This window comes from Chanodichthys erythropterus, chromosome 14, assembly GCF_024489055.1.
Source record: "Chanodichthys erythropterus isolate Z2021 chromosome 14, ASM2448905v1, whole genome shotgun sequence".
NCBI classification, from domain to species: Eukaryota; Metazoa; Chordata; class Actinopteri; order Cypriniformes; family Xenocyprididae; genus Chanodichthys; species Chanodichthys erythropterus.
The window spans coordinates 44,573,492-44,596,090 of NC_090234.1; the positions used below are offsets into that span (position 1 = coordinate 44,573,492).

Here is a 22,599-nt window from a genome sequence, read left to right on the forward strand (position 1 = left end):
ATGAAATGTAAGGTTTTTTTTTTTTTTAATGCATTAGTATAAATTAACACATCTGATAATTCTGACATCATCTGGAATGAAAGTAGAAAACTTAAAATGTAATTTTATTTAGTTGCAAAAAAAAATTGATGTAATTTAATATTGTTCGAGCAAAAAAATACAGTCATTATGGAAAAGGAATCTCCTCATAGGTTATTTGTAAGTAAGGATATTTCATCGGCAGCTTCCAATATTCAGAGTTGTAGTAGAAATAGAAAGTCTTCTCGAGGACCATCTTGTCATAAGCCTCCAACAGGCTCATAATCATTTCTATCACTGACTGGTGAGAGCGAAACGAGTGATAGAACTTCTTGATGTCTGTGGCAAGATCTTTCGTAGAAGACTGTAGAAAGATGGAGTCATCTCCCAAATAGAGCGGCTCTCCGCTGTACAGATAGATCTTTGTGTAACTGGTTGGAGTTTGGCTCAACAGTTGGGCACCCAGCTCCATTAATTTCTTATATGCACGGTGCACAAACTGAGAACAGTCGTAGGACTCGAACCATGTTGTGGCATTGGCACCAGGGTCTGACTTTACCGTCCAAGTCTCGTAATACACACCCGTTTCATTGTCCTCCTGAACCCACATAGCCAACTCATTAAACATCTCACCTAACAAAACAAAAAAAATATATGAGAGAAACAGCAGAAAATCCAGACGGAACAGAAAACACATGACGATGAGGATAGCCTGGGAATGGTGCGAGAGCTTCAGGCTGCTCCAATATATCCATTGTTTATGATATTTTCAATTTTAAATGTTGTTTATTATTCTGCTAATGAAAATATGACAATAATGTTCTCTAGGTAAATGACAAATGTAGTTTTGTCAGTAAAGTTTTATACCATTTGTCAGAAAAAGTGTTTTGTAATTCATATTTTGGGTGGTGGGGTTATTTGAATGATTTTTTTTTTTTTTTGCTCACTTGTTAAAAAAAAAAAAAAATGTTGTTTGGCCCAACTTGGCCATATGCAGAACCTTTAAAGGGACATTGATGGAAAACAAAATATGAGATGGGAGGAAAAATTGTCAATGCTTTTGCGTCCTCTTGCAAATGTTTTACGATCCCCTGAGAAACGTGAAACTTTGCATTCGCTTGCAAATCTTCGTTGTGGCAATGCTCAAGTTGCAAAAGCTGAATTATATTTTTTTTCCACCATGTCCCTTTAGGTAGGGGCTCTATAGAAATATATTGCTATGTCCCGAAATAAAAATAAACCTAATCATAAATTAAAACATTTTAGAACAGAAATATTTTTTTAATGTTTTAAAGAAGTCTCTTGTGCTCACCAATACTGCATTTATTTGATCCAAAATACAGCAAAAACAGTAGATATTGTGAAATATTTTAAAAATGTAAAATAACTATAAATATATTTTAAAATGCAATTTATTCCTGTGATGCAAAGCTGAGTTCTCAGCATCATTACTCCAGTCTTTAGTGTCACATGATCCTTCAGAAATCATTCTAATATGTTGACTCAAGAAACATTTCTTTATTATTATTATTAATGATGAAAACAGTTGTGCTGCTTAATATTTTTTTCAGGATTCCTTGATGAATAGAAAGTCCAAAATAACATTTATTTATTTAAAATTTTAATCTTTTGTAACATTATAAAGGTATTTACATTTTTGATCAAATTAATGCATCCTTGATGAATAAAAGTATTAATTTCTTTCCAAAAAAATTTAAAAAATCTTACTGACCCCAAACTTTTGAACGGTAGTGCATAATGTTACAAAAGTTTTCTATTTCAGATAAATTCTGTTCTTTTGAACTTTCTATTCATCAAAGAATCCAAAAAAAATGTACACAACTGTTTTCAACATTGATAATAATAATAAGAAATGTTTCTTGAGCAGCAAATCAGCACATTAGAATGATTTTTGAAGGATCATGTGACACTGAAGACTGGAATAATGATGCTGAAAATTCAGTTTTGATCACAGGAATAAATTACATTTGACTATATATTGAAATATAAAACCATTATTTTGAACTGTAATAATATTTCACAATATTATTGCCTTGGTGAGCATAAGAGGCTTGTATGTTTATATTATAAACTTAATAATTATAAACTTACCTGAAATCTCTCCTATTTTCTCCAAAGTCCCATTCTGCTTCCAGTGTATGTCGTCTATGCCCTCATAAAAGCAGGCGGCTCCCTGGTTACACCAGAATGGAGCACTCACATCCTCTCTTTCATGAGGAAAAGTGCAGTTCCCAAGCTGAAACAGCTCGTACCACTCCATCGTGAAGTTTCTCCCAGTTTTTGCGCTTCCAAAGCCAATGGCATCATGCATTATATGCTGAGGTGCAAAACTCTTGATTAGACTCAAAGGAACAAACTCTTAAAGAAAAGAGGCCTGCTATTCAATGAGTGCACTTACAAACTTTCCCAAGATGTCACCATATTTGAACTCCCACACAGGAGTCTGAAGTCTGAACACTGAGATGATGTCGTAGTATTCCATGACCGGTATCCTACCATATGGATCTCCAGTGGGGCAGAATGGGTATAAAGCCTGGCAGTAGGGATCTACATCTGGACGGCTGTTGAGTCGCCTAGAAATTGATATGACATTGCATTATGTCTGCTTTTCAGTGTGAACAGGTTTGGCCAACCTGTAGGATGTCACATAACATTAATACATAACACATAACATAATAATTAATATTCATGAGCATAAAAATTAAGTTTATTTTTATTCACTGTTGATACAGATGTATATATAACTAAGAAATCAGTTAAACATTCAAATATTGTGATTAATGTATGTATTAATAATGTCCTACCGGACCCCAGAGTCTCTTCATTGTACATATAACGTGACAATAATATAATCCTTTTATATACTTATTATCTTCCTCTGTGCATTCATTACTTTCATTTTCACATATCTGTATAGCACATCTAACACATATTCATACACTTCCATTTTGCACATACATAATTCTGTCTATTGTGTATTGCCTTTTTTATTATTGTGTTATTTTACTTTCATTGCCCTTTTCCTTGCCTTTCCTGCACTGGAAGCTCTTTTCTCCAAGACAAATCCCTTGTGTGTGTAACCTTAAACATGCTATGCAATAAAGCTCATTCTGATTCTGAAGAGAGTAAACCAATAAACCATTGAAGTAACTTGTACACAGTCGACTGAATACGAACCACTATAAACACAGATTTTAGTTTAGTTAGTTAGTACACATGGTCAGTAATAGTTAGTACTGACCATGTGACTGAGCTGAAGTGTACAGTAGGTGGCTGCAACTTACCTGTAAGGCACTGGCCAGACCTGCTTTCCACTGACCCTAGAAACGACCAACCCCACAATCCAACAGTGAAGCACCGCGTAAATGAAGTGAACGGAATACTTCATCTCAGCACAGGCTCGCAAACACACTAATGTGCTGTCTTTCTTGCAGCTCTATATATTGTTTTGTCTCACATCCTTGTTTTAGAGAACACTGATCACGTGACGGACTAAATTAAGTCAACTGGTCAGTCACGAGCTTTTTTGTTAAGGGCTACACTGATGTCAAAATAAAAGTCATGCAATAATGTATGTGGAATATATGTGGCTATACATATGTTTAGATAACAGTAATAGTTATAATGACTAACAATTCTACATTCTGAATACTACATTTTGTTTACAACAAAAAATAAAATGCTAAACATAGCTTTTTAAACAGCAATGAAAAAAGTTTAGTAAAAAAAGGTACAATTGTCTACAAATGTTGACGAATAACGCTAATATTAACATAAAAATACAATTTTATTCTGAAAAAGTGTTTTTAAACAAGCGTGAGCGTTCTTGAAGTGAAAGTCACTTTGCGCATGTGTTTGTCTCACGCGGTATTGCTATGGCAACAGTAAACATCCTTGAACTGAAGCTTTTCCTTTTGGGATTGTTCCCTTTTATCTGTTCATTAAACTCCAGTTTATCATGTCAGACGTTGGCTCTGAAGAGTTTGACGACGAGCATGGCTCTCTGGGGGTGAGTCACTGTCAAAGTTTCTGTTCAGTTCGCAGTGTGTTCACAGTAGAGAGATGACAGTAATACCTTTGTGTTGAAGGAGTATGAGGGAGACAGAAATGAAGCCGGAGAGAGACATGGACAGGGCAAAGCTGTCTTGCCTAATGGAGACACTTACCAAGGAGCATATGAAAACGGCAAGAGATCTGGCCAGGTCATTTTGCTCACAAAACACTTTGTTATTATGTAGTTTCTGTTCTCATAAACAATAAACCTTGTGTTGTCTGTATATTAGGGGACATATAAGTTCAAGAATGGGGCCAGATACATTGGAGAATGGTACATGAATTTAAAACACGGACAAGGCTTATTTTATTACCCAGATGGCTCCAAATATGAAGGTACATCTACATTGTCTATATTATCTCAAATACATCAGTATAGTGTGATTTAGGTCAAGATTAACATCATGAACTAACAATGATCCTTTACAGATAGTTCAGACTGAGTTGTTATTGTTAAAAAAACAATTAGAAACTAAAACTATTATTTTTTAAATTGAAATACAGCTGAAGTACTAAAATTAGCAACTAATAAAACTAAAATTGAACTAAAAATAAATAAACTATTTAGAAATATTTCAAAAATAAATTTTAATACTAAAATAACAGCTTTTACAGTACTTATAAATCTGTTAATGTTCATTACATACTAATATTTTTAACATTACAAGTTGTGTGCATGAACATAAGTTAATTTATTGTAAACAAACATGAATTAACAAAGAATATATTTTAGTGATGTCAAATCAATTAAAACTATTAAAACTACTGTAAATATATATATATATATATATATATATATATATATATATATATATATATATATATATATATATATGTGTGTGTGTGTGTGTGTGTGTCTGTTATTTATACATACACAAACACGCGTGTGTATATAAACACTGTATATTCACAAACTTTTATGTTAGATGCGATTAATCATGATTAATCGATTTGACAGTATTTTATTTAATTATAAACATTCTGAAATTAACATGAACTTTTCACGTTAATTGTTATGCATTTTGTAATATAAAAATATTGAATTCAAGTAGAAAAAAATCTAAATAAGCATTTTAACTAAATAGTCTGACTTTTTGACCCAGACTTTCCCACATGATTTATATATAGCATAGATTTATATATAGCATAGAGTGTAAACTAGTGTTCACATGTGATATTTCTTCCTCTTCCTCAGGAAGCTGGGTGGATGACCAGCGACAGGGTCATGGTGTTTACACATACCCCAATGGAGACACATATGATGGTGAATGGCTGCACCATCAAAGGTATTTCAAATACAGCTCATAATTTTAACTTTATTTTTCACTGATCTAATCAAGTAATCTCTATAATCTATTCATATTAGTTGTAATAGTATTCATAATGTCTTCAGTTCAATTAAAAATGAATGGCAAATCATGCTTATTAATAAATGTAAGTACCTGTCTGTCTTTTTTTTCTCTTAGACATGGGCAGGGTACATATACACATCATGACACAGGTTCTCAGTACATGGGCAGGTGGATCATGGGTAAAATGGAGTCAGCCGGGGAGCTTATCCATTTGAACCACAGATATAAGGGCAACTTTGTCAATAATAATGTAAGTAATACTCTACATTTGTGGTTCTGAGCTGGTGGATAGTAGAAAATGGTTTGTAGATATGTTCAAATTGGGTTGCGGACAGCGGGTATGGAACTGTGCTACGTACGATAATAAAATGCAACTATGTTGCTCTTCTCTTACACAGTGATCACTTATTTCTTACAAGTTATTGTCTTGTAATTGTTATTTTCTAGCCCTCTGGTACAGGGAAGTATGTGTTTGACATTGGGTGTGAGCAGCATGGAGAGTATCTCCAGATAGAGCAGGTATGTCTATTTTATGTTTTACAAGATGTTTTTAAATATCAATAAGATTGTATTTCAGGTAGCAAGATCACAAAAATATGCAGAAATTATATACAAAATGTTCCCTAGACTTTGTTCTCAGTTTTATATTGAATGAGAACTTGTAGTGTGCTTCCAATTTTTTGGTATTTAAAAAAAAACTGTACTTGCAGATAATGTAATATTAATGAAATAAGAGGACATTTAAGTGGACTTAAAGAAAGGTTTTTTTTTAATAAATAGTTACTATGCAAGCGCTAAAAATGTATGTTCTATACAGTATGAGAGTGTGTATGAATGTAATATGGATGTACTACATTCGCCATGTTGTCATTGTCATGTGACCTATGATGTCAGTTGCGTCACTTCACTGACATTCACAAATCCTCTCCCGTGGCCTCATCGGATAGTAAAGTGTCTGTTGTATGCACACAGATTACCTATTGCATCTTGCCAGAAGTAGTAGATCATCCTTTTTAGTAGGGTACTTTTTTTGCAATCTCTTCTGTGAATTCGGACATATTATTCGCTACTTTTTTTGTCACATACTGTTTTTTCGCATACTTATGTGATTTTGGATGCATGTTTCTTAACACAAAAAAGTGCACTTTGTAATAATGTCAAATTAAATATTTTATTTTAAAGTACATTTTAAATCATGTTTTAAAAATCTTTTGTCAAGAAGTACACTTATTTTGATTAGTTGACTATTAAAGCACATGTAAAGTACTTGATTTTAATTTGAACTGTAGTGTGTAATTTGATATTACATTTATATTTAATATGTACATACATGTACATGTAAATACATGATGTACAAGTTTCAATAGAAATGACATTAAAAGTATATTTTAGTTTACCATAAATACTTGTCAGTACATTCGGCAATACACTTTAATCATATTTCAAAGACAACAGAAGTAATTATAAATTACACATAAAGATGTACTTCATTTCTACTTAAGTGGGTTCAAAAAAGTTCAGCTAATTGCATTTAATATCAATTTCAGCTATAATACATTTTGACTTAATCTAAATTAACATGCAATTAAGTATCCTGATATTCAGTTTCAGTTTTCACTTTCCCTTAGACTGTAGTCAGTAGTGGAATGCCCTTAGAGCATCGAGTGGATGAAGCAGTTCACTGGAGTTTCAGAAGTTTTACAGCTTGGTATGCTATTAAAAATTGCCAACCACTTAGTTGATGAAAGTAAATAACATGAAATAAAACAGAATATGATTACTGAATATATAAAAGCAACCAAGACAATAAAAACATGATGTTTTGTGCAACAGCAAAAAAAAACTTTTTTTTTATATTCTCTCCCCAAAACACTAAACAACAAAAACCACCACAGTACTTTCCTAAACACCTGTTTATCTCTATGCAGTGTCAAACGATTTTATTCATGAGCTCATGGCATCCAGTGAATTATTCAAATTATTTAAAAAATGACTGAAATGATTTATATTTAAAATGTATGTTTTTAAACATTTATGCTTGTTATTTTAATAGTCCTTTTAACACAAATTATTTTGCTAAATAAGTGTTCAATTAAAAATATATATATATATATATATTTTTTATTTCTATACATTTTGGGAATTGGGATTATTCATTTTAGCTTTGTTGTACCCTACCTACAAAAATAAGTCTATCTTGAATGAATTTGTGTGAAGATTTGTGTGAAGCCATAATGACATTTTTTGACAGCAGGACAAAGGAGATACAGAGGAAGATGAACCTCCCATAACCACCACATTGAAGTGGAAACCCAAGGCTCTTACTGGGCTTTCTGTTCGGGCAAATGAGAAGGATTCTGCCACCTCAGGTACATCAATATCCAGTTAAAATATACTGATGTAGGACTGCATTTACACAGTAAAAGCCCATTCACAGAACGATAACTGCACTCACCAGCCACTTTATTAGGTACACCTGTTCAACTTCTCATTAATGTAATCTAATCAGCCAATTACATAGCAGCAACTGTGCATTTAGGCATGTAGACAGATCTATTGAAGTTTAAACTGAGCATCAGAATGGAGAAGAAAGATGATTAAAGTGACTTAGAATGTGGCATGATTGTTGGTGCCAGATGGGCTGGTCTGAGTATTTCAGAAACTGCTGATCTACAGGGATTTTCACACACAACCATCTCTAGGGTTTGCAGAGAACAGTCCGTAAAAGAGAAAATATCCGGGGTGAAAATGCCTTGTTGATGCCAGAGGTCAGAGGAGAATGACCGGTTCAGGCTGATAGAAAGGCAACAGTAACTCAGTTACAACCGAGGTCAGCAGAAGAGCATCTCTGAACACACAACACATCGATCCTTGAAGCAGATGGGCTACAGCAGCAGAAGATCACTCATGTCAGCTAAGAACAGGAAACTGAGGCTACAATTCGCACAGGCTCACCAAACTTGGACAATAGAAGATTGGAAAAACATTGCTGGTCTGAGTCTTGATTTCTGCTGCGACATTCAGATGGTAGGGTCAAAATTTGGTGCAAACATCATGAAAGCATGGATCCATCCTGCATTGGATCAATGGTTCAGGCTGCTGTTGGTGTAATGGTGTGAGGGATGTTTTCTTGGCACACTTTGGGCTCGTTAGTACCAATCGAGCATCATTTAAATGCCACAGCCTATGTGAGTATTGTTGCTGATCATGTCAGTCCATTTATGAACACAGTGTACCCATCTTCTGATAGCTACTTCAGGATAACGCATCATGTCACAAAGCTCAAATCATCTCAAACTGTTTTCTTGAACATGACAAGTTCACTATACTGAATTGACCTCTACAGTCACCAGACCTCAGTCCAATAGAGCACATGGAATGGAAGATTCGCATCATGGATGTGCAGCCGACAAATTTGAAGCAACTGCATGATGCTATCGTGACAATATGGACCAAAATTAAGGCAAAAGGGGGTCCATCCCAGTACTAGCAAGGTGTACCTAATAAAGTGGCTAGTCAGTGTAAATTAGTATCCACACCAATGTAATATTGATCTGTTTATTCTAAACGTGCTGCAGTTTTGTCATCTGGTGCTTTAAATGCTCAAACTCTTCAAAGCAGAATGGATTCTGATTAGCTGTCAATGTTTTTGTCATTCACAAGCTGGAAAAAATAATCATTCTGAAAGTGATTCCAACGATATATCTCTGTGCTTTTATCATTATAGTTGCAGTGTACACTCTGCCATTCTTTTATATTTAGAAAGATTTTTAGAACTTTACCTTTGTCATTGTAATTGACCTTGGTGTGAACAGGCCTTAACACTGTAATGTGTGTTATTATGAAGCAATTGTAGTCACCTTTAAGTTTTTTTTTTTTATATAATATATATATTATATAAAAAAAAAAACTTAAAGGTGAGATATAATATACAGGGAGTGCAGAATTATTAGGCAAGTTGATTTTCTGATCATATTTTTTTTCCAATAAGAATCACAAGCTGAAGTGTTATAAAGTACATGAAGACTGGGTTTTTATAGGCCTTATAGACAGACAGCTTGAGAGTGACTCCTGAAGGACCAGCACCACATCCTCTTGTACCACTGTTTGAAGAATTTATCTTCCAGAATCTGGCAGTAAGGTGTGGGAGTTCACTTTTAGTCCATCTCTTATCCTGAAATGTCCATCTTGCAGAGATGGACTAAATGATCTTCCAAAACTTACTGCCAGATTCTGGAAGATAAATTCTTCAAACAGTGGTACAAGAGGATGTGGTGCTGGTCCTTCAGGAGTCACTCTCAAGCTGTCTGTCTATAAGGCCTATAAAAAACCCAGTCTTCATGTACTTTATAACACTTCAGCTTGTGATACTTATTAAGAGCGGGTCATTTTTTAGGATTCTTCACCTAACCTAAGTCTCTGAGATCCTGACACCTCACACTTCTGAAGACTCCAGGTAGGTTTCAGTACTGGGAAATGGTGGCGCTGGAGACTAAAGGGTCCCTGATGGTTTCACACTTAATTCTTCACCTTAATTCTTAATTATTTTGCAGTTAACGTGTCTTTTCTTCTCCAGCTGTTTTTGTATGACCCAGCTGACCCAATGAGCATTTCACTGTCCAATGGTCATGCTTTAACTTTGCAATTTCTAGTATTACATTAGTATTGCGTCCTTCTCATGAGTATTTAATAATTTTTGACTTTTCAGTCTGAGTTAAATCTCTTTTTTGGCTCATTTTATCTGTAAAAGAAAACCTGCCTAATAATTCTGCACACCTGAATATAGGGCATTCTTCATTTCCAGCCTTCATGAACAATTATATATCACTTATAAATGATTAAAAACAATATTAATAGTAGTTATTAAGATTGATGTGGATTGGAATTGGTAAAATGTGCTTGGAAAAAAAATATGATCAGAAAATCAACTTGCCTAATAATTCTGCACTCCCTGTATATATATATTTATATATTATATATTATTGACCTATTATATTCACAAATAGGCACAGACTGATATATTTCAAATGTTTATTTATTTTAATTTTGATGATTAGAACTGACAACTTAGGAAAATCACAAATTCAGTATCTCAGAAAATTTGAATATTGTGAAAAGGTTCAATATTGAAGACACCTGGTGCCACACTCTAATCAGCTAATTAACTCAAAACACCTGCAAAGGCCTTTAACACTAGAAGTCCCAGAGAGCAGCCATTTGGCTTTTCTACCTATAAAACCCGCAGGACAGCCGATGGGCTGGAAGGCTTTAGGCTAATATCCTTAATCAGCTGTGAACAGTTGCTTTTGTTATGTAAACAATGTGGGGCCATGCTGAGCCACTTCAAGGAAACTTGTGTTTCACTTTGCCATCTTAGGGAGAAATCAACACCCATGTTTTTTTTTTCCTTTGTTGCTGAGATCTATTGATAAAAATAGTACAAAATAAAATAAAGAAACCAACCATTTGTACACATATTTACAAATAATATTAAAAAGTGAGTGAGTACATTCCAGCAATCACTCACAATCCTGGCACTGCCTGGTAATATATTATAAATACATTTTGTATATATTCATTATATATTAATCTTATATTTGAAATACATCATAAGTCCATTTTTAAAAGTGTTTGAAAGATGGGTTCAAGTGTACTACAAGTGGTAACTAAATACATTTTTCTATACAGAGATAGTATGTTAAAAGCACATTTTAGTTCAAATTCATGGTGCCTCAAAATAGCACAGTTGAGTACACTTAGATGTTCTTAAGATTATCTTAAGAAGTACTAAAGAAGAGCTTTTAGTATATTAAGTACAAAATAAGTGCACGGAAATAGAGCACTGTACATTATGGAAGTGTAAAAGTGTACTAAAATAAAGTGTATTTTACTGCACTTTTTTTTTCACCTGGGTAGATACTCCAACACTTTCCGTTTGCATTAAGATTATTTTTATTACCACACTGGCAGATATTGATCATTTTACTTAAGTAAAATGCACTTAATTTAGATCCCCCCAGGAAACAAGACTAAATATCATATATAATTTTCTCATATAGAAAATCCATCTTGATTTAAGATTTTTTTTTAAATTTACTTGAAATAGGATAAAAAAATACTTAGTATGAAAAGCATTTTTGCAGTGTGAATGAGTGAACTTTTTAAACATCACTTGCACTCCCTCATTTCAGGGTTAACATACTCAGAGTTTTCACTTAACCTCCTTTCTGAAACCGGCCCATGGTCAATCAAGTTCTCTGCTTTTAGCAGCCCTCCCTCCCCCACACATACAAACAAGCCACCAGCAACCATTCACACACACACCCCCAACCCCCCTGCAGATTGCTCAGGTAATGACCATATTTACACATGAATTGATGCTAATGATAGCCAAAAGACTAGCCAGTTAGCATCCACTTGGCTAAAGGGGGGTTACAAATCTCTGGGACTTCTAGTGTTAAATGGTCTCTCAGTCTAGTTCTGTAGGCTACATAATCATGGGGAAGACTGCTGTCTTGACAGTTGTCCAAAATACGACCATTGACACCTTGCACAAGGAGGGCAAGACACAAAAGGTCATTGCAAAAGAGGCTGGCTGTTCATAGAGCTCTGTGTCCAAGCACATTAATAGAGAGGCGAAGGGAAGGAATAGATGTGGTAGAAAAAAAGTGTACAAGCAATAGGGATAACCACACCTTGGAGAGAATTGTGAAACACAACCCATTCAAAAATGTGGGGGAAATTCACAAAGAGTGGACTGCAGCTGGAGTCAGTGCTTCAAGAACCACTACGCACAGACGTATGCAAGACATGGGTTTCAGCTGTTGCATTCCTTGTGTCAAGCCACTCTTGAACAACAGACAGCGTCAGAAGCATCTCGCCTGGGCTAAAGACAAAAAGGACTGGACTGCTGCTGAGTGGTCCAAAGTGGTTTTCTGATGAAAGTAAATTTTGCATTTCCTTTGGAAATCAGGGTCCCAGAGTCTGGAGGAAGAGAGGAGAGGCTTGAGGTCCAGTGTAAAGATTCCAGAGTCAGTGATTGTTTGGGTTGCCTTGTCATCTGCTGGTGTTGGTCCACTGTGTTTTCTGAGGTCCAAGGTCAACGCAGCTGTATACCAGGAAGTTTTAGAGCACTTCATGCTTCCTGCTGCTGACCAACTTTATGAAGTTGCAGATTTCATTTTTCAACAGGACTTGGCACCTGCATGGTACCATGGTATCCCTGTTCTTAATTGGCTAGCAAACTCGACTGACCTTAACCCCATAGAAAATCTATGGGGTATTGTGAAGAGGAAGATGCAATATGCCAGACCCCACAATGCAGAAGAGCTGAAGGCCATTATCAGAGCAATCTGGGCAGTGCCACAGACTAATCGACTCTGTGCCATGCCGCATTGCTGCAGTAATTCAGGCAAAAGGAGCCCCAACTAAGTATTGAGTGCTGTACATGCTCATACTTTTCATGTTCATACTTTTCAGTTGGCCAAGATGTCTAAAAATCCTTTCTTTGTATTGGTCTTAAGTAATATTCTAATTTTCTGAAATACTGAATTTGGGATTTTCCTTAGTTGTCAGTTATAATCATCAAAATTAAAAGAAATAAACATTTGAAATATATCAGTCTGTGTGTAATGAATGAATATAATATACAAGTTTCACTTTTTGAATGGAATTAGTGAAATAAATAAACTTTTTGATATTCTAATTATATGACCAGCACCTGTATATACTGCTATTCTACCATTTTTAGACATTTCAGCAATAAACTGAAGTGGCATTATCTGTCCATTGTAGATCAAGCTGTGGTGGAAGAGTGAGAAGGACAGACCTCCAAAAGATAAGAAGACAGATGACCTCTACATAATTATACCTGCACATATCTAAAAAAGTCACTTCTCATGTTTAGGGATAGTTAAAATACTGTTTAAAAAAAAATGTATTGCACATTGCTAGTTATTGTTAGAAAATGCATTAACCAACATTTAACAGGCCTTATTGAATAGTGTGACTGTAAGTGTACCTTATTTGGAGGCCATGGTAACTGAAAAGTGATGTAATTTTAAAAACAGCAGAGGGCGCAATAAACCAGCCCAAAATGAGCTGTAATTGAGACTAGTTTTTAAGAACAATTATGCTGATTTGTTATTCATTAAAACGCACTAAAGTGTACCTCTTAGCCCTTTATTATTATTATTATTTTTTAATTTAGCAAATTTGTATCTGTATCTAATCTGTTTTGAAGACTCAGATACTTGTACAGATACAGATACTTCCCAATTGAAAGCATGTTCAAAGAGCACCTAAATTCACATATTTCTTGGCAGTTTTAATCATCATATCATTACTTCTATCCCTGATAATTTGGCATCAGGCTGATAGACTGCCATTATTTGACTTTTCATATGGAAACCTGAAATCTGATTGTTTTTGCAAATCAGCATTTACATAAAAACCCTGCTCAAAATATATACCCTTGATTCTTTATACTGTCATTACCTGGATGATCCATGTTTGTTTGTTTTGGGATGGTTGTTCATGAGTCCATTGTTTGTCCTGAGCAGTTAAACTGCTCAACGTTCTTCAGAAAAATCCTCCAGGTCCTGCACATTCTTTGGTTTTCCAGCATCTTTTCCATATTTGAACCCTTTCCAGCAGTGAATGTATTTTGGATTTTGAGATCCATTTTTTCACACCGATGACAACTGAGGGACTCAATATGCACGTATTACAAAAGGTTCAAACATTCACTGATGCTCCAGAAGGAAACACAATAAATTAAGAGCCGGGGATGTACATTTTTTTTTTAATTTGAAGATCAAGGTAAATTGTACTTAATTTGTCTTCTGGGAGACATGCAAATATCTTCTGTTGTTTCCAAAGTGCAGTACTAAATGAAAAAATGTGATATTCAAACAAAATAAGAAAAATGTATGCATCTTCATCCTGTTCAAAAGTTGTAAAATTGTACACAGACTAGCCACTAGTAAGATGGCTATAATTACATGGAAAATTGAGAGGCCACAAAATTTTCATCACTGGATTTACAGAAATCATTTAACTTTTAAGGAGTTTTTTTCTCAACATTGTATTATTATATGTATATAATATGTATGCTATTTAAATTATCACTCAGGAAGTCATTTAACCATGTATTGCTATGTCTTTTGTCTTTTAAACATTTTTTATGATAATTTTTATTATTTTAAAATTGACCACAGAGAGTCAGAACCTTGGGTAAACGTCTCATCCGAAGGACTGTTTTTTACAGTATAGTGTCCCCACTGTATCACTATATTGGGGCGTTAGAACCCACATAGACCACAGGGTGAGCACCCCCTGCTGGCCTCACTAACACTTCTTCCAGCAGCAACCTAGTTTTCCCAGGAGATCTCTCATCCAGTACTGACCAGGCTCAACCCTGCTTAGCTTAATGGAATATATTTTCTTTCTCTTTGTATTTTTATATCAATATGGTACAATATTATCCTATTCAAATCAATTTGATAAACAAATTAGGTCAAAAGTAATATAAAAGTAATCAGATTACATTACCTGAAATGTGTAATGTAAAGGATTACATTACTAACAGATTTTTGTCATGTAATTTGCAAATCAGTAACGAACTACAATTTGTAATTTGTAAGTAATCTACCCAGCAACATCTTTCTCCAGGTGTTTTTCAGAGTCAATAGAAAGGTCTCTTTAGTGTCTGAAGTTATTGGAACTGTGACCTTAATTGTCTACCGCTTAACTGTTATTAGTGTCTTAAAGACTGTACCGGTGCATGTGCAATAATTGTTTATGGTTCATTGAACGAGCAAGAAAAAGCACTGTTTAAACCCTTTCCAAAAAAAGATCTGTAAAGATTATTTGGATTTTACATTTTTACATTTACAGGCTCGCTAATGTGCGTCACACTAATGTGTAGTTTCCTCTTTGCCGTTTCCTGCACCAGCCTGAGGCCGAACACAAAAGCATTATGTGAGTCATTCTATTGACCTGATCATGTATCAGTTCTGAAAAACATTTCTCTTAACCCAATTTAACTAATCACTCTGTCTTTACATGTTTAAATACATTTGTAAGCCCTATATATATCATTACTATATGTCTTTAAAACATTTAAATATTTACAAAACAGAAATAACTGTTATCTCACTGTTTGCTTTATAATGCTTTCCTTCAACACTTTCAGAGCTGGTTTGCCAAACCCATACATTAATTCTCCCTCTTATGCCAAAACATGATGTAACAACACCAGCCAATGACATTCTTTTTACTAACCCTGATTGTGCTAAAATTAATGGAAATGATTAGGAAATACAATACGAGAGCTTAAGAATAGGCACGTCTATGTAGCCCAGGATTTAAAAACTTTGTCAATAATAATTTAAGAAGCTTCCTGATCTCATTGTTGTGTTGTATACAATAGAGGGTGCTGAGGGTGAGGGCAATGCTTGGTCCACTGCATGTGTTCTTTCAATGCCTTTTTGAATCACGTCACCCACACTTCTGCCTAACAAGCTTCACCCTCCATTGGGCAAACAGACTTCTAACTGTGACTGGGGGTGTGGTTTTAAACTGGCTTGACCAGATTTCCCAGGAGTCTGTGTTTTTCCTTCGATAGACATAACTGACACCAGTGGAGCAGAGGGAAAACTCGCACTAGCACATATTTGTGTCCCTGGGAGCTGCTCTGATAAATTCCAAGGACTTCCTGAATGCTTCAACAGATCCGGCTTAGATCTTACAAGTCCGTGGCCAAATAAAGTGTTGACAAAAAAATCTGGGCAAATTAAAATGAAGCAGTATTCAACCTTCCAGGGATTAAAAGCAATAAGAGGTAATTTTTCTCTTTATGTTATCAGTTTAGAGGGCAGAAACCATGATATTGATATCCAGTATCCAGATAAGATATTCTTATATAAAATATTCAGCTCTCTTTATAATTATTAATTTCTCTATTCCATAGCTACACTGACATCTTCCATTGACCCAGAGAGAACTGAATATATATATATGTAATGTTATTGTATTCATTATAGTCTAAGTTCATATTAAATGCAATTAGTTGAATGTAAAAGTGTTTTCTGACCCACTTAAGTACATATTTATATGCAGTTTCTTAATTACTTGTATTGTCTTTGAAGTATGGATAAATTGTATTGCCAAAAGTTCTGACAAGCATTTATGGCATTTATAAACTGAAATATACTTTAATATCAGTTCTATTGGAATTTGAATGTCACATGTTTAAATATATTTGTAATTACACATTATGTTAATTATATTAACTTGCAATTTACATTTAAAATATATTAAATGTATGATTGAATAACACTACAATTAAAATTATAATCAAGTATTGTACATATGCTTTAGTAACACATAAAAAAAGTGTACAAAGCACAAAAGTCTTTAAAGCAAAACAAAACATTAACAAAACATGATTTAAAAGTGTACTTGGGGGTGAAAATACTTTTTAAAAGTGCACTTTTTAAATGTGTGTTAAGAAACAGTCATGAAAGTGACCTCTCTTTAGGTACACTTATTAATATTAAATTATCTACAAGTAGCTTTTTTTTAAATATCCTTTTAGCATTTGAAGTACACTACAAGTACATGCACTTCTTTTTCACGTGGGCAGTAACTGAATATTCTATTATTTGGTGTAAATGATACGCAAGGGAGACTAGAGTCCTATATCTCAGGATCTGTGTCTGTGTCTCCTGTATCTGTAATTGTGTCTTTTTCTTGGGAAATAAAGATGGAAATGTTCAATAGCTATGTCTATACAGCATTTGAATAAAAAAAAAATAAAAATAAGCTATTCCCTGGCCTGAGATATGTTACTGGAGTAAACAGTCTGACAACTAGTATGGTCTTTGTTATAGTATTCAGTATTGAAAAGGAGAGGTTAGACAAGGGTGGAATCTACATATGTTTGAATAACATAAACTGATGGTTCTTATAGAAAGCAAAGAGACTCTAGGAATAAAGAGGCATGTTTGATCCAATACAGCATATTCAGTAAACCAACGTGATCTGAAGACTGGATTAGAGAATGTTTTGTAATGCATTCGTAGGTTCTGAGCAGTAGAATTAATGTGTGACTTCCTCAGATATCCTGCAGAAAACAAAGGCCACTCTTATATTCATAAGCTTTCTCCCTAAGGAGCTTGGGTGGGCTGTTCTCACACACGCATGCAACTGCAGTCTGTCCTGTTTGAAATCCCTCTAGTAACCGGATAGTCCATGATTTGGAGTACTGTATTTTACTTTCCTCAGACAAGTTCGGTATACCCACCCCTTGGCGTTATGCTCACTTTCCAAAACCACAGTCCAGCAGCAAGGATAAAAAAAAATCAGCAGTCATGGATCTTACTTTCCGTAAAACAAGCCAGTCAGTGAGCTATTTAGAAGCAAACTCCAGTGAATGCTAATATATCATGTTCTGTACAGTGTCAGAACAGACATTATAAATTACAGTGATCGTGATGAATGTGCAGCAGTGATATGAGGACTGGGAATACTGCACAGGTTTTGAATCAATTTTAATCCTTCCTTCGACACAAGAGCTGCAGCTGAAGGCATAATGCATGGAAAAGCATCTGACAAAAATGTGACCTTTACTTATGGTTATTATAATCTGTTTTCAGGGCCAATAGGACATCTGATTTTACTAGAAAAACATGATTGCACAGCAGTGTTGTTATTAAACCTAAACTATTAAAAATGGCTTTCATTAATTGATATAAAGTTTAAATAAGATAAAATATAAATATTAAATCAAAACTTAAAAAGCGTAAATGAAAATTAGAAATTAAAACTGATATTGAAGTACTAAAATGTCAAATTAAAATTCTAAATATTAATAAATACTATAATAATATATAAATAATGCTAGTACTAATTAATACTAAGTTAACACTGTCACAAAGATATAACATTTCTATAAATATTTTTATAATTCAAAATGTAAAAACTGTTACTCATAAATAAAACCTGTTACATAAATATATTTTAAAAATGCAGCATTCAAAAATAGTTAACATATAAAAAAAAAAACTGAATGCTTGATGTATGAAACATAATATAAAAAATATACTTCTAACTTTAGAATTTGTTTATTAATGGGAACAAATCTTTGTTGTTTTTTCCCCCCAAGTACATTTTAAATCATGTTTTAATAATGTTTTGTTGTTTTTTGACAAGTGCGTTAACTCAGTATGCCTTCTGTGGTGATTTACAGGGTATGAGGAACAGAGGAAAATTTTACACACATTCAGCACTCAAATCTAAAAGAATATCTGACGTGCTCCCCATCAAGGTCTTCTGCCTCTGCCGTCATGAAGGACCGCATGGAGGAGCTGCGTCAGCGGATGAAGGCCAGCGATAAGATGGTGGACAACAACCCCTTCAACACGGAGGAGGACATGGACCCGTCCTCGCTGATAGGCCTGCAGGCTGTGATCTTTGAGGCGGAGCCTGTCCTGGAGAACTTCCTGAAGGAGGCACAGAACATTCGTGACAGCATTGAGGAGCTGAACTCGGAAGTCAATAAGTTCAGCCAGCAGCAGAGAAACTTTATGGCCACCATCAGGCGTCTCAGCATCATGAAAAAGGAGAGCAGCATGACACGAGACATCAAGTTGTTGGCAGAGAGCCTGAATAAAAGGCTAGATGCTCTTTCCAAGCAGGCTAAGCGAACTGAGGCTGAGCTGGGCCCAGACACCGCCACGTCCCGTATCCAGAAGGCCCAGCACGCGACCCTTTTCCGCCAGTTCCAGCAAGTAATGCGACAACACAATGACGCGATTCTGAGCAAGCAGGACAAATGCAAGCAGTTTATCATCCGGCAGCTGGAGGTTTCAGGCCGTGAGGTGTCCGAAGAGGAGGTGGATAACATGATAGAGCAAGGCAAGTGGGAGATCTTCAATGAGAACATCATAGTGGATGCAAAGATCACTCGTACGCAGCTCTCGGAGATAGAGCAACGCCACAAAGAGCTCCTAAACCTGGAAAGCAACATGAAGGACCTCAGAGATCTCTTTCTAGATGTGTTCATGCTGGTGGAAGAGCAAGGGCACCAGATAGAGAGCATACAAGCAAATGTGGAGAAGACACAAGACTATGTATCAGTCTCAAAGGAGAAGTTCAAAATGGCTGCCAGATACAAGAAGAAGAACCCTCTCAGAAGACTGTGCTGTTGTTGCTGTCCTTGGTTCAGATAGCAGGTCAAGACTGAGCAAATAAACGCAAGTTTCTCCTTTACTGTGCTCTCAAGGGAAGAACTGTGTCCGAATACAATGGCAAACATTGACCTCTGTCTGATGTGAATATAAAAATCAAAGGCACCAAGCACTTTTAGACAACATTTGTAGCAATTAAGACTTAGCTGGGTGTTGACATGCAATACAAGTGGTTATATAAAGAGTTATTATGTATTATGTATATATCGCATTATGTAAAGGGTAAATTTATTTTGTATTTTATTATTGTGAAAAAGCCACACTTTAGAAGTTAAATGACTTTCATTTTATTTGTTCCCTTCAGTATTATTGTTTATAGGTCATTTGTCTTAGCTAACATTATTAAGACTATACTGTATAAAAGTAGCAAATGTCCTATATTCTTCAAGCAATACTGAAAAATTTCTGCAAGCCCATTTGGAAAGGTGCGGTCACATTTTCCGTTGTTCGGTGAGCTAAATTAAGTAATTCCAATAGGAATATCCACGTGATCGGGAATATGATATTTCACGTGACGGCGAAAATTTCCTCATGCAGATTTTGCAGAAAGCTTGATTTGAAAGTGTAATATGATGTGGCAGCACCTTTTCTGGACACGCAATGCCCGCAATTTTTATTAAAACTATATTTCATTTAATTGATTACATGAAGTTGTTTAGATTTTATTTTGAGATAGTTCTTTGAGAATTAAGAATAAAATACAAGTTATCATTTTGAAATATCTATGTGATACCACGCATAGTCTAATATTTGCTCATAGTAAATAAGCCGTTACTCTGGAGCTGATTTGAATGAAACTGGTTGGGCTCCTGATGAGGTGAATAATGAAGACATGTTGGTGAGTCAACAGAGCAGGTATCAAGTGTAGGGACAATTTCTAGGATCTGGGTGTGTCTGTATTTTCAGAGGAAAAGGTGTTGCACAGAAATTGAAGAATATTATTTAAAAATGCAATTGAAGCAGAACAATGTCACTGTGTTTACTCAGATAATTGAGAGAAATATGAAAAGGTTCTCATTTCTTTTGACTAATGAATTTGCATTGCTTTTTCTCATAGAATTTTTGTTGAATGCACAAAGAGCTATTTCTAGCTGATGGAATATTACAGAACTGAACATGACTAGAAATATTTTTTATTGATTTAAAAAAAATCCCAGAAAGTTTTTGATGATTGTATATTTGATAATAAACAGTAAGTTTCAGGGCCCTATTCTCTATTCTGATATTCCAAATAAGTAAATAAATAAATAGTATGATACTAATACTTTTCAATACTTATACTTATGAACATATTTTCCCTTTTTAAAGAACATAATAGAACATCAGATCTAGTATCAAAGTCCTTTTACTAACTAAGCTTCCGAACATCACATTTGGTATGAGTGTGTGTGCAGTGAGCAGTGTTTTCAGTGGGAGTTGTTGGTGTGCATGGAAATGCAATGAGATGAGAAGCATTCACTGTCTTTCCATCACTAAGAATGTACCCACCCACCCCCAGTCTTTCGGAAACCATGAGAGGATCATGAAAGATTATGTGTATTTTCAGTCATCTTTAGTCAGATGCATTTATATTGTGACTCAGGGTGCTTTCACATTAGCACTTTTGGTGCACACACGGGTTCGATTGACGTCAGAGTTTGGTTTGTTTGGATGATGTAAACGCTGTCTTCGGAACTCGGGCGCGCATCTGCAAACCGTACCAGAGTTCTCTAAAAAAGGGTGGTCTGAGGAACGGTTCACTTCTGATATGAACGCAATTGACCCTTTGCAGGGAGTTTGATTGACAAGCGATCTAACCAATCAGAATGCCGAATCCGCCATTTTGTCCGACAAAGCAGTCAGGAGTTACAAGATTAACCTTGGTGGACTTACACATGAAAAATGGTGTGTATTTACATCTTTCCGCATCTGAAACAACATTCCTTCTCATGGTCATTCATGTTCATTTCATGCTATAAATTAACTAGTAGGAAGAGATGATTGGTTTAAGAGCCGCTGGAGCTGAGGCGCAGAGCAGGAATACAGCAGAGCGGGAATCAAGGCTTTGTCCGGACAGCATTCTCGCACAGAGAAGTGCAATTACACAACATTTAAAGATGAAGCTTTGAAAAAAAAGTATTAAAGTGAGGCGAGCACAATGTTATGTATTTTGCCACATTCTCCTGCACTGTCGTTACTAAGCAATGGGGTAAACAGCTGCTGCTTTGATGATGCAAACGCACTGGTTCGGACCCAAAAAATATAACATGAACACAGTCCAGCGGGGCAAGGGGAGGGAGGCGCAATCAAACTCGGGTATGGACCAGGCAAACTTGGTATGGGCAAGTGTGAAAGCACCCTCAGATGCAATCAATTCTTTCTGTGTCTGTAAGGGTGCGTTCACACTTGTCATGTTTGGTTCGATTAAAACGAACCCTGGCGCGGTTGCTCGGTTAGTGCGGTTCATTTGAACATATGTGAACGCTGCCATCCAAACCCTGGTGCGGACCAATCAAGCGGACCGAGACCGCTGAAAAGATGGGTCTTGGTCCGCTCCCAAACGAACTCTGGTGCGGTTCGAATGATATATGAATGCAACACGGACCAAAGACATGTAACTGAACCAAAAACAGCTGGAACTCGCGAGAACTCTTCACGAGTTCCCAACTGGCCAAAATACCATCACATGCAGGCTACGCCCCGCTACGCACACACAACGAGCGCATTTACCTCAGTAAACAGCATTGTTTTGGATGTTCGGTAAGTTCCATCTCAAAATAAGCAATACGTCATAAAATCCGACCAATCACGTTGTGAATGTATCCCTGTGCCTTTAGGTTCTTTTGGTTCGGTGATAAAATTGCCAATCTGAACGCTAACCGGACCAGGACTAAATGTTTTTTTTTTCTTCTTTGGTCCAGACC

At 35.5% G+C, this 22,599-nt stretch overlaps 3 protein-coding genes across 4 annotated transcripts; 2 read left to right on the plus strand and 1 right to left on the minus strand.

Moving 5' to 3' along the window:
* Positions 1-18: 18 nt before the first annotated feature.
* Positions 19-3,531, minus strand: cln5 (CLN5 intracellular trafficking protein). The gene is made up of 4 exons (XM_067410001.1): positions 3,324-3,531; positions 2,438-2,612; positions 2,131-2,356; positions 19-651 (listed from the first exon to the last, which is right to left on the minus strand). Exons 1-4 carry the CDS (start codon positions 3,425-3,427, stop codon positions 167-169), a joined length of 990 nt encoding a protein of 329 aa, XP_067266102.1. The 5' UTR covers positions 3,428-3,531; the 3' UTR covers positions 19-166.
* A 387-nt stretch (positions 3,532-3,918) lies between these two features.
* On the plus strand, positions 3,919-13,848 carry rsph1 (radial spoke head component 1). Of its 2 annotated transcripts, none has more exons than XM_067410408.1 (8): positions 3,919-4,048; positions 4,128-4,241; positions 4,323-4,428; positions 5,288-5,378; positions 5,559-5,694; positions 5,892-5,963; positions 7,696-7,813; positions 13,239-13,848. In XM_067410408.1, the coding sequence occupies exons 1-8, from the start codon at positions 3,998-4,000 to the stop codon at positions 13,259-13,261; spliced, it is 711 nt and encodes a 236-aa protein (XP_067266509.1). In that variant the 5' UTR covers positions 3,919-3,997; the 3' UTR covers positions 13,262-13,848. The 2 variants fall into 2 exon arrangements, with proteins under 2 accessions (XP_067266509.1, XP_067266510.1); XM_067410409.1 differs by having other exon boundaries at positions 7,699-7,813.
* A 4,906-nt stretch (positions 13,849-18,754) lies between these two features.
* stx19 (syntaxin 19) lies at positions 18,755-19,809 on the plus strand. Its single transcript, XM_067410551.1, has one exon. The coding sequence runs from the start codon at positions 18,794-18,796 to the stop codon at positions 19,676-19,678; it is 885 nt and encodes a 294-aa protein (XP_067266652.1). The 5' UTR covers positions 18,755-18,793; the 3' UTR covers positions 19,679-19,809.
* The last annotated feature ends 2,790 nt before the right edge of the window (positions 19,810-22,599 follow it).

Excerpts from the sequence above, each read along its gene's own strand:
- cln5 (XM_067410001.1), bottom strand. The coding sequence starts at position 3,427 with ATGAAGTATTCCGTTCACTTCATTTACGCGGTGCTTCACTGTTGGATT. Across the intron at positions 2,613-3,323 it reads GTCTGGCCAGTGCCTTACAG|GCGACTCAACAGCCGTCCAG; the intron begins GTAAGTTGCAGC and ends ATCAATTTCTAG. Across the intron at positions 2,357-2,437 it reads GTGACATCTTGGGAAAGTTT|CATATAATGCATGATGCCAT; the intron begins GTAAGTGCACTC and ends TTTGCACCTCAG.
- rsph1 (XM_067410408.1), top strand. The coding sequence starts at position 3,998 with ATGTCAGACGTTGGCTCTGAAGAGTTTGACGACGAGCATGGCTCTCTG. Across the intron at positions 4,242-4,322 it reads ACGGCAAGAGATCTGGCCAG|GGGACATATAAGTTCAAGAA; the intron begins GTCATTTTGCTC and ends TCTGTATATTAG. Across the intron at positions 7,814-13,238 it reads GAAGGATTCTGCCACCTCAG|ATCAAGCTGTGGTGGAAGAG; the intron begins GTACATCAATAT and ends TGTCCATTGTAG.
- stx19 (XM_067410551.1), top strand. The coding sequence starts at position 18,794 with ATGAAGGACCGCATGGAGGAGCTGCGTCAGCGGATGAAGGCCAGCGAT.